Here is a 13,381-nt window from a genome sequence, read left to right as displayed (position 1 = left end):
AAGATTGGAAGATTGTGTGCTGACACAGCACACCGCCGCTCAAGTCACCATCAGCAAGAGCATCGCGTACAATGTCGATTGGGGGGTCTGGTATACCACTAATTCTCTAATTACCTAGTGATTGCAAGCCTCAAGGGGGACTCGAAGACCCTAGGCGAGCCGACTGCATCAGCGTCGCCGCCGTACAGGCTCCTTTCGGAGGCTGTTCCCAGGATCGTAGAATACCGATCGAACGATACCACCACACTTACAAGTCTCGCCCTGGCGTCTTTAAATGGTCGTGTGATGATCTTCTCGGTAATCGCGGCACCTTTGAGTAAATGCCTCTTCCATCCAGCCCCTGGGAACCAGGATGGCACGTATTTTAGAATCGGAAACACGTTAACCATGTATCTTCCAGGAGTTACTGCAGTGGCGATCCGATCGACAATCTCCTCAGCGTCTTGAATAAGTTCTCGGTTGTAATCGAAGTCCTTGCCCCCATAGGATACTCGGATGACAGTATGAGCAAACAACCTGCCGTCGGATATCATTGGCCGTGTAATGTGATAGAAAAAAAGCAGCACTTACGACCGACATTCAGACATGAATGTTTCAGGCTCGTCGAGAAGGTTCCGCAAGAAGGTCAAGGTCTCTTCTTTCATGATCGGGTGGTAATTCTGGATTTTCCCCTGGGCAAGAAACTGATGAAAGCCTCGTCGGTTGGCCTTCCATTTCTTCCCGTATTCCATGAACCCAGACGTCCAGCTAGCTCCCATCCTGGCAACCACCACGTAACTGAGACAGGGTACGATTAGAAGGATAATATTGGGCGCTTACATTTCAAGAGCAGGCAAACCAGGCCTATCCGAATATTTAGGTGCTTTCTTCTCGAGTAAGGCTGCGACATCTTTATACGAGTTCAAGACTATAATTGGTTGTCCTAGCGCTTCGAAGTATATTATATCGCCTGTGTTAATTAGCATGCGTCAAGCAAACCTACGAGCGAAAAATGAAAGAATGACTCGCCATATTTCCTGGCCCAATCGTTGTACACAATCCAAGCGTATTCCTGGGGTATTTGAAACAGATTGCCGAAAAACGGGATTCCTTTGGGCCCAGGGGGGAGGAGGGTAGACAGACGACCACCTTTCCGGGTTTCAGTGATCGCCCGTCCAAGTGCAAAAGAAACCAAGACAGCAGCAAGTAAAACTGTGATTAGTGCAGAATGAACTTGTGGCTCAAACTTGGCCACGGCCTTGACCAGCGATACGAAGCCCGACGGTGAGTAAGGCATACTAGCGAGTACTTCAGATCGGTTCCTAGGGTCACTTGGCCGCCTCTTTTATCAGACTGGCTCAGGCAGTCCCACGTCGTCGCTTCGGGAACGCCCCGACGCCCGCTTTTAGATCAGAAGAAAACGGTGTGATGAAATTCTGGACACCCTCCATGCGAACGCGAGCGAACACCTGCAGATGAAGTTTCAGTGATCGTAGAGAATCAAGATAGCAATCGGCCACACCTCGACCTAAGAAGGGGCAATGCACAGGAGTCAACACAGCAGCATAGTCTTGAATGTGCTGCTCGATTCGGGCGCCTGTCGTTCTAACAGCCCCAGAATAATTATCTGTCTTGGAAATATCTGTGGCCACACTCCATGAAGTCGAGACATGCTGATGACTTCTATGGCCAGTTCTTGCCGCAAACCTGTACTATTCCATATATCGCTACTTGTGCAGAGAGACCAGATACATGTAGATGGCAAATGGCGAGAGGATGTGTCTTCGAGATGAAATCGGGCTAATGAGGTGGAAGTAGTTAGTATTCAAGTAAGTAGCAGATGCTGTTTCAGGTCATATCACAACGAGAGTTGTTCAGTCTCTTAGTCGCCGTTTCATAGCAGGTAACATATATAGATAGCGAAGGTGACAACTTAAAAAGGGCTTCCATTTTGAATGGTCTGTGAACACAACGAAGTGAAGGTACTCACCCCTATGCTCAACCTTGCCCTTCTTCACTCCCATAAGCATTGCTCTTGTGTTTAGGAGTAAACACCCAGCTCTGCGGTGCAGGTCCAAGGAACATTTCGGAAATCTTGACCCAATCCTGGCTATCCGGGCTTGCCAACAGCGTTTCTAAACGGGAGTGAGAACAAGGATCAGAGCATCTTCAGAACACGTACCAAGATCGCTTCGACCAACGAACGCGGGTGCTCGTTCGTTGATCTTGGCAGGAAGTCTTTCCAAAAGTCCGATGGGAACATATCGGTATTGGAAGGAAAGAGCTTCGCAGAGGTACCGTCTCGTCGTATTGACGCCAGCAGTATCTGAACCGAAGTGGCTAAAAAAGCACATCAGAATCCAGTGCACAAACCTGACATTTCAGATGTGCTTCGACTTACTTCAGGCCGTATTCGACGTACTAAATGACGAGATCAATCAGCATGACGAAAACGGTAGAAGTCAAACGGAGCCTACATCACGAATGAGTTGTAACCGCTCTGTTGCGCTGATATCCCACTCCCGACGCTCTTTAATTTCAGTGAAAATCCATGGCTTGATTAATGCGCCTCTTCCAATCATGACCCCATCGACCCCATAGTTGTTGATTTTCTCCCAGTAGTCTTGCGAGGAGAAGCAATCGCCTCCGCCGAAGATTGGGACGGGAGGGACTGGTAGGGTATCCAGTTAACGACAAAGAATCGATTTGCATCAATAGCGCTAGACGTACGATCTTCATCAGCCTCCCGTGCACGCACAGCTGCGACACATTCCTTGATGTAGTCCCAGTCCGCTAGTTTGGTATATCGCTGTTGTCGTGTTCTTCCATGAAGCTGAAGTAAACGGTGAGAAGTTGCAAGATGCTGAGCAGAAAATGGTACTAACGGTGATGGCAGAAGCGCTCCATTCAGCAGAAATGCGAGGCATCAGTTTATGAGCGTTGTTCCTTCCTTCTTTCACCCCGGTTCTGATCTTTACAGTCAAGGGAATTTCGCCAAGAGCGCGGTTCATTCCTTGGATGATTTTGCCTAGTTTTCCAGCATTGTCGAGCACTTTTCAAGATGCATGAGGATTAAACACAGGAGGGACTGACAGACGACTCACAAGCTGATCCACTTCCAGCTTTGAATACGAGGTCGATGGGACAACCACAGTTAAGGTCCACGAAGTCAACCCCGGTAGGGAACTCCTTTGCGATCACTTCTGCTGTCGGTACCAGCGTATGGGGCTTGTTGCCGGCAACCTGGATACCGAATATCTTCTCGCTAGGATGTCGGCGCACTAGTGACCACTCTTCTTTTGATCCTGCCAGGAAGGAGGTAGCGAGTCCCACTGAAACCAAGTGAGTATAGCCATGAATGTCAAACTGTATTATAAGGTCACGTACTCTCGCCACAGGTTATATCGGCACCCAGTTTTACACACATGCGACGGAACGGCTAAGACAGCAATGGTTCAGCTACTGCCTCACTGAATTCGAAACAACAGCCTCCATACAAGGTTTCCGACAGTCGTAAGCGGAGCCAGATCTGAACGACATGTCAGTTGAGAAATAGTAGTAGAAAAGGTAGTACGCACATGTTTTCCCTTTCCAATCTAGTCTCCTCTTCTCAGAGAACCGCATAGGAACATCGGGTTCGTCTTTGCCTGATTGAACACCACCAACTCGTTTCGAGATGACCTCTTCAGCAGGAGCTGGTTCCGTTCCATTCTGAGTTGCCTCGCTCGCCACGGCGTCAGTCGAGGAAGGTTGCGCCTCGTCGGTCTCCATCACGGTGGTCTCAGAGACAACAGCCTGAGGTTTCTGAGCTTCATCGTTCATCGACTTCAGCTCTTCGAGGTACGCCGAGGCAATTGGAGTGGGGTACTATATCCCATACTCTATATGTAAGTACCTGAACACATCCAAAACCGAGCTTACACACCTTCTTGGACCGCAGCTGCTTCTGAACATCACCACCAACGAAATTAATTTCATGTGAGGTCAACGCAACCTGCGCCTTCTTGTCCTCGTCCGCCACCAGCGTAACGTTCCCTTCCTCATCCTCTAAGGCATGTCCACCCATATAGCGACATTTGTATCCGTATCTGACGACGAGACCGTGCCTTTAGTGACGTCGAATTGAAGACAACCGCGACTACGAACCTGCACTCCCCACTCTCTTCATGGACTGGACACTTGGTACTAAAGTCGATATTTGGGTGTTTCTTTCCAGGCTTCCCAATAACGGTCAGGTCTGGTCCATAAGGAGGACTCTCCTTGAACTCAGAAAGCAGCGGTATCCTCAAATCCTGAGGCTTCTCCTTGATATACTCGGCAATATCATGGGTGAATCGGCAACTGCTCTCCAGTCAAATTCCATCAGTACAGGACCACCGAAAGTATAGAAAATAACACGCACCTGGTTCCAAAATCACAGATAGCCCCATTGGCAACCTTCCAACACAACTCAACTTCATCTCGTACTTTTCCAAACCTCCGGCCTTTATTGGCTCCCTGGCGAGCTTTTTTCTGTGCCTTGGCCAGAGCCCTCCGCGAAGGTTGCCCATTCCCGGAATCATCTTCTCCACGACCTGCACTTTTTACAATCGACGTCGTGCCCTCGGCAGCATCGTCGTCCGGGATTGCCTGTGGTTTCGTCGAAAGAAGGTATCTGCCCAACTCCAAATCAGTTTTTCGTTCAGCCCAAACCTGCCACGAGAGTACTCACTGTGGCTTGATAGGCGCGGTCCCTGGTGGTAAGGTAGACATTACAACTTGTGTTTCTGTCATTTTGCGCCCTCGGCAGAGTCCCTGACTCGTCGTATGGGGATTGGAGCGATTTGGTTGGAATCAACCCGTGAAGCCGAACCCACCAAAATCATTTGATGCCATTGTAATCTTATCTTATCTTTGGTCTTGGCATTCTGCAACTTTGCATCAGATCTCAAAGGGTGCTGAAACGGGGTGCGGGTAGACACTATGAATGCAGAAACTATCGAACACAATGCAAAAATATACAGAGGGAAGAATCAAGAGAAATATATGCAGATTGAACGTGAAAGATGTGGTGATAATGCAGATAAAGGAATTCCAGGGATAGGCCCGAGAACTGAGGTATATACAAAAGGAACAAATGGGCGAACTCATCCAGTCAAGTGGACAGAAGCTAGTCATCATCCGAATCGTCGCCATCCCGTGCACCAGGCCTGAACAGCGCAAGAAGGTCGTCCATACCAAGACGCATGTTCTTAATTTTGTCTCCACTGAGGGCAGCGGCAGCCAAAGCGCGCTTCTTGTCTTGGAGCTAAACATAGCCACCGTCAGGTCATCTGCAATTCCAGTCAATGACGAAATCACCCACAGCAAGAATACGGTCCTCGACAGTCGCATCTACTTTCAACTTGTAGATATATACGTCACGTTTCTGACCGTATCGGTGGGCACGATCGAAGGCTTGGTCCTCAAGAGCGGGATTCCACCAAAGATCGACGAGGATGACATTGTTGCAAGCAGTCAGGTTCAGACCTATTAAAATCGGTCAGAGGTGCACACAGGCAGGCGCTCAGAGGAGACCAACCTGTGCTACCAGCCTTGAACGAGATGAGGATAACTCGCGTCGACTTGCTGTTCCTAATCTTTTCCAAGGCAGCTTCACGGTCCTTCGGTGCCATGGAACCGTCATCTGCAGCAGTGGTCAGTACGCAACGGGAACTGAAAGAAAGATGGAACTTACATCGAGTATACTTGATGCCTTTCTCCTCCAGGAACGGCTGGATGAGGTCCAACATAGAGGTGAACTGCGAGAAGATAATGGTCTTCTCCTCTCCATTGGAGTCCCTATCGATCTTCGCCAAAAGCTTCAGAACCATGCGAATCTTGGCTGAGGTAGGTCTCTCCAACTCAGCTTGCCTCGCTTGTTTGGCCAAATCCACGCAGTCGCGACAGTGGTTCTTCCACTCTCCTTCACCTGCGGTCGAATCGTCGATCCTGCAGAGACTTTTAAGTCGAGAGAAAGCTGGTGCACGAAACAAAGAAGACGTACGTCGTAGTGCACACTTGGCACTTGCGGGTGACACCCATTTGGCCAAAAGCTGCCACCAAATCGTCGGCGTCGGCGTCTGCATCATCTTTGGACTTGGCAGGAGTAGGTTCCACAGCTTCAGCATCTTTCTTGTAGTCCTTGGACACCAGAAGAGGATGGTTGCAAGCTAAGAAAAGGCCGTCAATCACCGGTTCCTCTTCAACAAGACATGCGATCAACCTTGTCGAAGCCGAAGCAAGAGCAGCAGGACCGACATATACGCCTTGTTACCATTATCTCTCGACATGAGCTTGTCGAGAGCGGACTCCATCTTCGCCTCGAGAGCAGTATAGAATGCTTGCTCGTACGGATCGAATGGACAGGCGACAACCTCCACCGTACGGTTGGGCAGGTCGATCAGCGTCTTGCCATTGACAGTGTCCGTCTTCTTGCGTCTCAACATGATACGCTTGAGGACCACCTGAAGACGCTTCATTGCGACACCCGCACCCCTACCACTTGTGATAGGCTTTGCAACTTGCTCGTTGAACGTTGTCCAATTGGATAATGGCTTGATGCGAAGGAACTTGATGAGAGAATACAACTCAGTGACGTTGTTCTGCCTGCAGGAGTTGTCATGACTTGACCATCTTGAAAGAGCGCTTCGTAAACTTACATTGGTGTACCAGTCAGACACCACCTGAATTTGCTCTGAAGTTCACAGCAAGCAATGGCAGTCTTCGTCTTCATGTTCTTGATGTTATGTGCCTCGTCTATTCGTAGTCAGACCTTGCTACCACAGGCAAAGAGAAGGAGAACGTACCGAGGACAACGCGGATCCACTTCACCTCAAACAAGGCACACTTCTTCGCTGGCGCCTTACGCGTCCGTTTTGCCTTAAGCTTGGCCACAAGGTCATCATCGTCACTGCCCGAATCTTCGTCTGAATCTGAGCTCTTCTTTTTCTTCGCTGTTGCAGATCCATCCTTGATTGGAGGTGTATAGACGTTATACTCGGACTGTACCGTTTCGTAGGTAGTCACCACGACATGATATCTCCTAAGAATCATAGGGTCTAGATAAAACTCGTCAGGTAAGGAAAAGGCAAAGACAAAAAAAGATCCACACACCTGTAGTACGCGAGGTTCCTTGGTGCTTGATCACACGGAGCTGGGTCATCTTCTCAATCTCGCTAGCCCATTGCCCGACAAGGGCAAGCGGACAAACGACCCTGACAAACAAAATTAAGCTTCAACTATCGGGGTCATGGGGCTGTGATACGTACAGCGTGGAACCACTATAGCCGTCTTCCCTGTCAGACTTGGTTGCCTTGCCTTCCACAATTCGGGTTAACGTCTGAATTGTTTTACCAAGACTAAGAACGTCGTGTCAGTAGTGCAACAGCCCATCATGAGGAATAGGGTCGTACCCCATATCATCTGCAAGGATACCGCCATATGCTTTCCTACTCACATCCTCCCGCTCTTTCATCCACTTCCTCCCCAAGATTTGATGCGGAAGCAATTCAATTCCTTCCCTGAACCCTTCCACGATTGCATCCTCAGGATCAACATCCACCTGGATATCCTCGTTCATCGAGTTCCCAATAAGCTCTTTCAAAGCTTTCTCCGTCTCCGCGCTCGTCATGAACTGATGTTCTTCCGGGAACTTGGGCAACGAGATGTCTTCGCCAATGTTGAGCCTCTGCACATTGGTCTTGCTCGTTTCGAGTGGCTTGGGGAACTGGGAGGGGTCGAAGACAGCGGGTCTGATGTATTCATTCTGCCTGTGACTTGGTACTGCATTGTACTGGTTTGAGGGTTTCAGCGGGTGTGAAAGTTTCGGCGGCCTGGTAGTCCGGTAAGTAACAGCATTTAGGGAAGAATAAATCAGCATACTGTGGGACAATTTCAGGTTCATCGTCGCCCTCGTCCTCCTCTTCGTCCTCATCTTCGTCGTCAGATATAATAATTGGCCTGCTGGGCCCTCTGGCTTTGGATTTCTGTCGAGTCGACGACTCTGAATCCGTTGATCCTATAGACTGCAGTCCTTCCGTTCAATTTCCCCACTTTGACTTGATAAACAATACATACAATAGGATCTGGTCGCGGTGGTGGGCGGGGAGCCTGTCCCACAGCAAAGAAACGTGGATCTCGGGCAAATCGTTCTCGCCTACGAGTTCCTTTAGTTTCAGTCCTGACTTTAGGCGAGATTGGTGCTCACAGCTGTTCCATGGTCGCCTTCTGACAACGACAACGTTGGTGGTTGGTGGTAGAAGCGTAAAAGTTGCCTTGTGGCGTGCCTTGAGACGCGCTCATTAAGTTCGATGGGCACGTGATCCCAGTTCGATTTTCGGGAGAAGTAACCCGGCCAAGGGGGGACAGTCCGAGAAATCGGAGGAACCCTGTTCTGGGCTCACCTCCCCAGAAAAGCTTCGGGGTCCCAGTCCCATTTTAGGCTTCCCATCAATTCCCAAGCTGTGCCGATGGCGCCGCGTCTCTCTCAGAATCAGGTAGACGCCGGTACGATAGAAAATAAACATAACTCTGGGCTATTCCCACTGTGTGACGGCCTTCCACGTCGAGATACGATGTTTTGCGAAGAGTCGTCGCGTCGTCGCGAGGCTCATATAGGGGAGGGGTATCAGCCGGCATCAACGGGATCACGATTTATAAGCGAGACCCCAAGTCCTGTCTCGCGACCTGGCCTGGGAAGTTGAAAACTCCGATTTCTCGGACTGTGGCCCCTTGAACCCGGCTAATAGGATGGTAGCCGGCCTCCAAGATCTGCGCCTGGAGGCTCCTGGTTCAAGTCGAAAACAACGAAGTAAAATTACAATATATTCCTCAACTTAGATCTTGACTACAGATACTCCCAATTTCACAGCAGCCCAAGTTTTGTACGACCAACCCGCATCCTATCCGCAACCGCGTCAGCCTCGAGATAGCACCCCTTGAGCCACCTATTCGTCGTAGCATCCCCACTTCCAAACTTCAATCCCTCCTCCCTATCATTACCCGTCTTCTCCTCAAACGCCGTTCGAGCATGCAAAACCCGTCTATTGTCAAACAGAACGCAGTCTCCTTCCCTCAGGGTATAAGTGTAGGTATTTTTGGGATCATTGAGGATATCGCTGAAGTGCTTGAGAGCGGGGAAAAATTCCCGAGGGGTGTTGAGAGGCAAGGGGCCCTGGAATGGCGGAGAGTAATTTATGTGCGAGATGGGTGGTGGAACAGCCGATGAAGTCGAGTACGAGTGGATGTCTCGTGCATCTTCGAGTTGGATCGTAGGGTGTTGCATATAGAGATGATGTCCATCATTGACATATTGGAAAGCAACTGGCGTCCTTGTCAGAAGGTCGAAGTGTTCTCGATTGGCATGGAACAGCGCATGTGAGGCCTGTAGCGCGTCCACAAAGACGGACGTCCCACCGATAACTCGGTTACGGAGACAGTGAAGCGCCTGGAATCGAGGAGGATGTTGGAAGTATCTGGAGGAGGTATGAATATAATACACGGAGATATGGGGAATATGGGATACTCACAGCAGATCCATATGTAACCCAAGATCCAAGTTGGTATAGGCAATATTCTTGCTATTATTGATGTTGATCACATCCCACAGCTCGCCATAGAACGTCTCCCTGATCTCTCCAAACCTGTTCGCCAGCTTCTTCAATTCACACTCGTCATTCGTCTTCCCCTCCGTAGGAACCCCCGTCACAAACACCAACCCGTACTTCAACAACTGCGTCATAGCCCCCACCAGACCCCTCGTCTCCTGCAACGACTCGTACGGCACGAACAAGCTGGGAGTCTTCGTCACAGTTTCCAGAGTCCATGGCGTAGGTGAGGTGTATTCAACAAGATGCGAAGCATACAGAGCCGACGTCGATGCATGAGTCTTCAAGAAATCTCGATGGAAGAACGAAGTGCGACCATCCACCCAGCGAATCTCGATGCCCTCTTCCGCCACCTTGACGCCAGCTGAAGGTCGACCAGCCGCGAAGGACTCCCCCTCCTTTACCTCCACAGGCTTGATATCGAGAGGGATATCCGAGCTACGATGTAGCTTCTGCCTGTTGGATGGGTGCACAGATTCCGGGCCTTGACATGAATCCCGGAGCCAGACGTAGGGAAAGACGGTATCGTTCAGACTATGGACCTTCAAGCCATCCTTTGCAGTCGTCACTGACGTCCAAGTGCGTGACCGGGCAACCGATGAAGATCCTGAGGCGAATCGTCGAAGGGCTCGCGCTCCAGTGGTCAGGAACATCGCGAACGGGTGGAGGAGGTGGGAGACTGAAGCCAAGAGGCGGGGAAGAACTAGTGATTGTCCCCGGGCCCTGAAGCTTGAAGACCCGATTCGGATGTCATCCTGTCGACGTTTTCACGAGGGATCAGGCCTTTGCAGTTCTAGGTTAGCGCCCGCCCCGCGGTAACGTTGGAACATGGATGTGGAGGCCTGACCGCTGTGGTGGTCACGGTCAAGCGGTATGTACGGTTCTTTTTGCATACAGAAATAGATTCGCGTCGAGGCGGTCCGATGGACCACACCGAAGGTAGGAAGGAGATGGGTTTATTCCCGGCCCGCGGGGGGTTTGTCTGCGACGATCTCTTCGAATTCTCTATGCTAATGTGGTGGAAAGGGTCATTGTAGCCTACCGAAGGCGGCCACAAACACTTCAGCCTAAAGCATGGCACGTTGTCGGGACTATGGGCTACGCTCCTGTCGCACTGATAGCCCCGAACATCGCAAGAAGTGCTGCATTCAGGATCGAACTTTGCCCAAACTCTTCACAGAAGGAAGAGGAGCTGTCGATTTAGCCATTTTAAGTTTGCATTTGGCAGGTTAATCTTCGTTATTAGGTCATTGTAGCCTGCCGAAGACGGTCACAAGGAACGATCGAAGGCTTGTTGGAATACTTCAGCCTAAAGCATGGTAACTTGTCGGGACTATCCTTTTTGTATAAATACAGGGTCGACCGTGAAGGTAAGAAGTCGACGGTGGAAGTCAATACCCCGCATTCTCCATCATGAAACTGCTCTATCTTCTTGCGTTGCCATTGGTCCTTCTGATTCAAGGAGCGTTCACCGCCCCTACTCCTGACAACTCCACGACTCTCGAGCGTCGCCAGGCCGCATCCTTCTGGACGAACTGGTCCGAAGGAAACATTGGCGTTCGATGCACACCCGGTGCTGGAGGATCATACACCGCAACTTGGGGTGGTTCGACCGGCGGTTTTGTATGTGGAAAAGGATGGAGCCGAGGAGGAAGCAGGTACAACGCCTTCAGTTTTGTGAGCAGAGAGCGGCACTGCTAACAAAATATTTTGGCACGACAGGGCAGTCACATACAGTGGAACGTATAACGCCACTGGTCCTGGCTATCTCGCTCTCTACGGTTGGACGAGGAACCCTCTGATCGAATACTATGTCATCGAATCCTACGCTGTTCTCGCTCCGGGCGAGCCATGGACTTACAGAGGCGTGTTCACTTCTCCGGAGGGAACCTACGAGATGTACGAGAGCACGCGTGTCAACAAGCCTTCGATCGAGGGTACGAGGACCTTCCAGCAGTACTGGTCCGTTCGAACAGAGAAGCGCGTCGGCGGCACGATTTCCACCCAGAGGCACTTCGATGAGTGGGCTAGGGTTGGCATGAGATTGGGGTGGCACGACTACATGGTCTTCGCAACGGAAGGATTCACCAACGGACAATACAGTAGCGGGTCGTCTTCTATTAACGTGTCCTAAGGACGCAATATTGTCAGTAATAGTGTGAACACTATAGCTGTTGTGGTACCAATTTGTGCATCAGTTGTGCGCTACATAACAACGGGCTTTTCAAGCTCAAATTGGATATGCACTCTCAGACGTTCTGTTCGACGATACTCAGTACTGGTCGATAGAGTCACAAAAACCCCTCATCAAGCCGCGTACAATACAGCAATAAATACTATACAAATTCTTTCTACATTACACTGACCAATTACAACTTAGCACCACCCTTCTTCACAACGTAAGCAATCCCGCTTCCAAGAACGACCTTGCCGGTGTTCAAGTTCTTCGTCTCGAACGCAACTTCGGTCGTACCATTAGGACCGGGGCCAATCTCCCAGATGTTAGTCTGGAGCTTGTCGCCAGGCTTGACGGGGGAGGTGAACCGGACACCGAAGAACTTGACCGAGGCGGGGTCGCCACCGCCAACAGTCTTGAGGACAGCACGGCCTGCAAAGCCGAAGGTGGAGAGACCGTGGAGGATGACACCGCCAAAGCCCGCTGCCTTGCCGATTCTGGGGTCTAGTACAGAAGTTAGGTCGAGTCTGAAACGTGAGGCAGAATGAAAGAACGCACCAATGTGCAAGGGGTTGTAGTCTCCGCTCAATCGGAAGACGATGGCCTGCTCGGGGGTGGTTTGCTCCTCGACGACGTGATCGGGGGCGCGGTCCTTGGGGACGGGCTTGCCCTGGGGAGGACCAGCGATGACCTTGGCGAACTTCTCACCAGTAACCTTGGCTCCGAGGTTGAATGAAGAGGACTAGAAAACCATTGAGCCGGATGTCACATAACCGAACCAAGGAGTAACGCACGTAAAGCCTTGCGTAGACTTCACCCGAGGGGGAAACCAATTGGTTCTCCATGGTCAAGATCAAGCCACTCTCTGTACTTTCGTTAGCACTATTTCCAACGATACACGAACAATAACTCACTGTTCTCAACAACACCAGTGTACCTGCCGGTCCACTTCCAGCCGGGTCCGCTGACGGTGGGGAGCTGCTTCACGATCTCAATGGACTGAGTAGCATGCACAACGCGGTTGGGGTCGAGCTTAGGAAGACCAGGGATAGGTCGGCCTTTTACAGCTTCAGCAAAGTTGTTGACATCCTGGCCGTCACCCTTGAGGGCGAGGACGACAGGGTAGGTGGGGAGGGCGGCAAAGTTGGGGTCTGGTTGTCGAGGTGAGTATCAGGTATGCAGCTTGACGTTGTGTTACCCACCGAGTTCATAAATGAAGGGGAATTCGTCGTTCTTCGCGCCAACACCGACAGCGTAAGTGAGGAGATCGCGCTTGTTCCAGGCGACCTACGAAACCAATTCACTCATTAGGACACCGTGCGCCAGAAACGTTGAACAGAAACCTACAGGCTTGTCGGGAACGGTAGCGCCAACAACTTTGGACAATTCAGCGGCCATGGTGATAGAGTTGAGGGGATGGAAGGTGAGAGCAATGAGATGACCTGGAGAGAGGCTTATAACAGCGCAATCACAAGGCAAGTTCTGGCGCGCGAATGATCTTGTTCCGGCCTTACCGGCACCGGTAATCCCAATCCTCCCGGTGGAATAAGCGCCCCCTTACCCCGCAATATGTACCCCAGAAGACCCCATAGAATATTCC

At 50.7% G+C, this 13,381-nt stretch overlaps 5 protein-coding genes across 5 annotated transcripts; 1 reads left to right on the top strand and 4 right to left on the bottom strand.

Annotated features, from left to right (window-relative positions):
• Window positions 1-1,977: 1,977 nt before the first annotated feature.
• CC1G_12476 (zinc finger dihydrouridine synthase) lies at window positions 1,978-4,731 on the bottom strand (the record flags this gene model as incomplete). Its single annotated transcript, XM_001837727.1, has 14 exons — window positions 1,978-2,114; window positions 2,162-2,319; window positions 2,381-2,400; window positions 2,457-2,650; window positions 2,710-2,812; window positions 2,865-3,031; window positions 3,084-3,311; window positions 3,367-3,418; window positions 3,477-3,508; window positions 3,558-3,846; window positions 3,905-4,067; window positions 4,126-4,320; window positions 4,382-4,633; window positions 4,691-4,731. The coding sequence occupies 14 exons, from the start codon at window positions 4,729-4,731 to the stop codon at window positions 1,978-1,980; spliced, it is 2,031 nt and encodes a 676-aa protein (XP_001837779.1).
• A 196-nt stretch (window positions 4,732-4,927) lies between these two features.
• On the bottom strand, window positions 4,928-8,301 carry CC1G_15553 (hypothetical protein; the record flags this gene model as incomplete). Its single annotated transcript, XM_002910967.1, has 14 exons — window positions 4,928-5,266; window positions 5,324-5,487; window positions 5,540-5,644; window positions 5,696-5,949; window positions 6,005-6,170; window positions 6,224-6,606; window positions 6,660-6,756; window positions 6,807-7,058; window positions 7,114-7,214; window positions 7,269-7,358; window positions 7,413-7,832; window positions 7,882-8,024; window positions 8,077-8,155; window positions 8,207-8,301. 14 exons carry the CDS (start codon window positions 8,299-8,301, stop codon window positions 5,129-5,131), a joined length of 2,487 nt encoding a protein of 828 aa, XP_002911013.1. The 3' UTR covers window positions 4,928-5,128.
• A 562-nt stretch (window positions 8,302-8,863) lies between these two features.
• Window positions 8,864-10,258, bottom strand: CC1G_15552 (gamma-butyrobetaine dioxygenase; the record flags this gene model as incomplete). Its single annotated transcript, XM_002910966.1, has 2 exons — window positions 8,864-9,473; window positions 9,528-10,258. 2 exons carry the CDS (start codon window positions 10,256-10,258, stop codon window positions 8,864-8,866), a joined length of 1,341 nt encoding a protein of 446 aa, XP_002911012.1.
• A 760-nt stretch (window positions 10,259-11,018) lies between these two features.
• CC1G_12474 (xyn11C) lies at window positions 11,019-11,784 on the top strand (the record flags this gene model as incomplete). Its single annotated transcript, XM_001837725.2, has 2 exons — window positions 11,019-11,263; window positions 11,328-11,784. 2 exons carry the CDS (start codon window positions 11,019-11,021, stop codon window positions 11,737-11,739), a joined length of 657 nt encoding a protein of 218 aa, XP_001837777.1. The 3' UTR covers window positions 11,740-11,784.
• Window positions 11,785-11,974: 190 nt separating this feature from the next.
• On the bottom strand, window positions 11,975-13,195 carry CC1G_15551 (peroxisomal dehydratase; the record flags this gene model as incomplete). The annotated part of the gene is made up of 6 exons (XM_002910965.1): window positions 13,129-13,195; window positions 12,984-13,068; window positions 12,696-12,932; window positions 12,576-12,646; window positions 12,340-12,523; window positions 11,975-12,285 (listed from the first exon to the last, which is right to left on the bottom strand). Exons 1-6 carry the CDS (start codon window positions 13,177-13,179, stop codon window positions 11,975-11,977), a joined length of 939 nt encoding a protein of 312 aa, XP_002911011.1. The 5' UTR covers window positions 13,180-13,195.
• Window positions 13,196-13,381: the final 186 nt, after the last annotated feature.

This window comes from Coprinopsis cinerea (assembly GCF_000182895.1).
Source record: "Coprinopsis cinerea okayama7#130 chromosome 6 map unlocalized cont3.6, whole genome shotgun sequence".
NCBI lineage: Eukaryota > Fungi > Basidiomycota > Agaricomycetes > Agaricales > Psathyrellaceae > Coprinopsis > Coprinopsis cinerea.
Note: the sequence above shows the minus strand (reverse complement) of the source record. Positions and strands in the feature narration are given on the sequence as shown.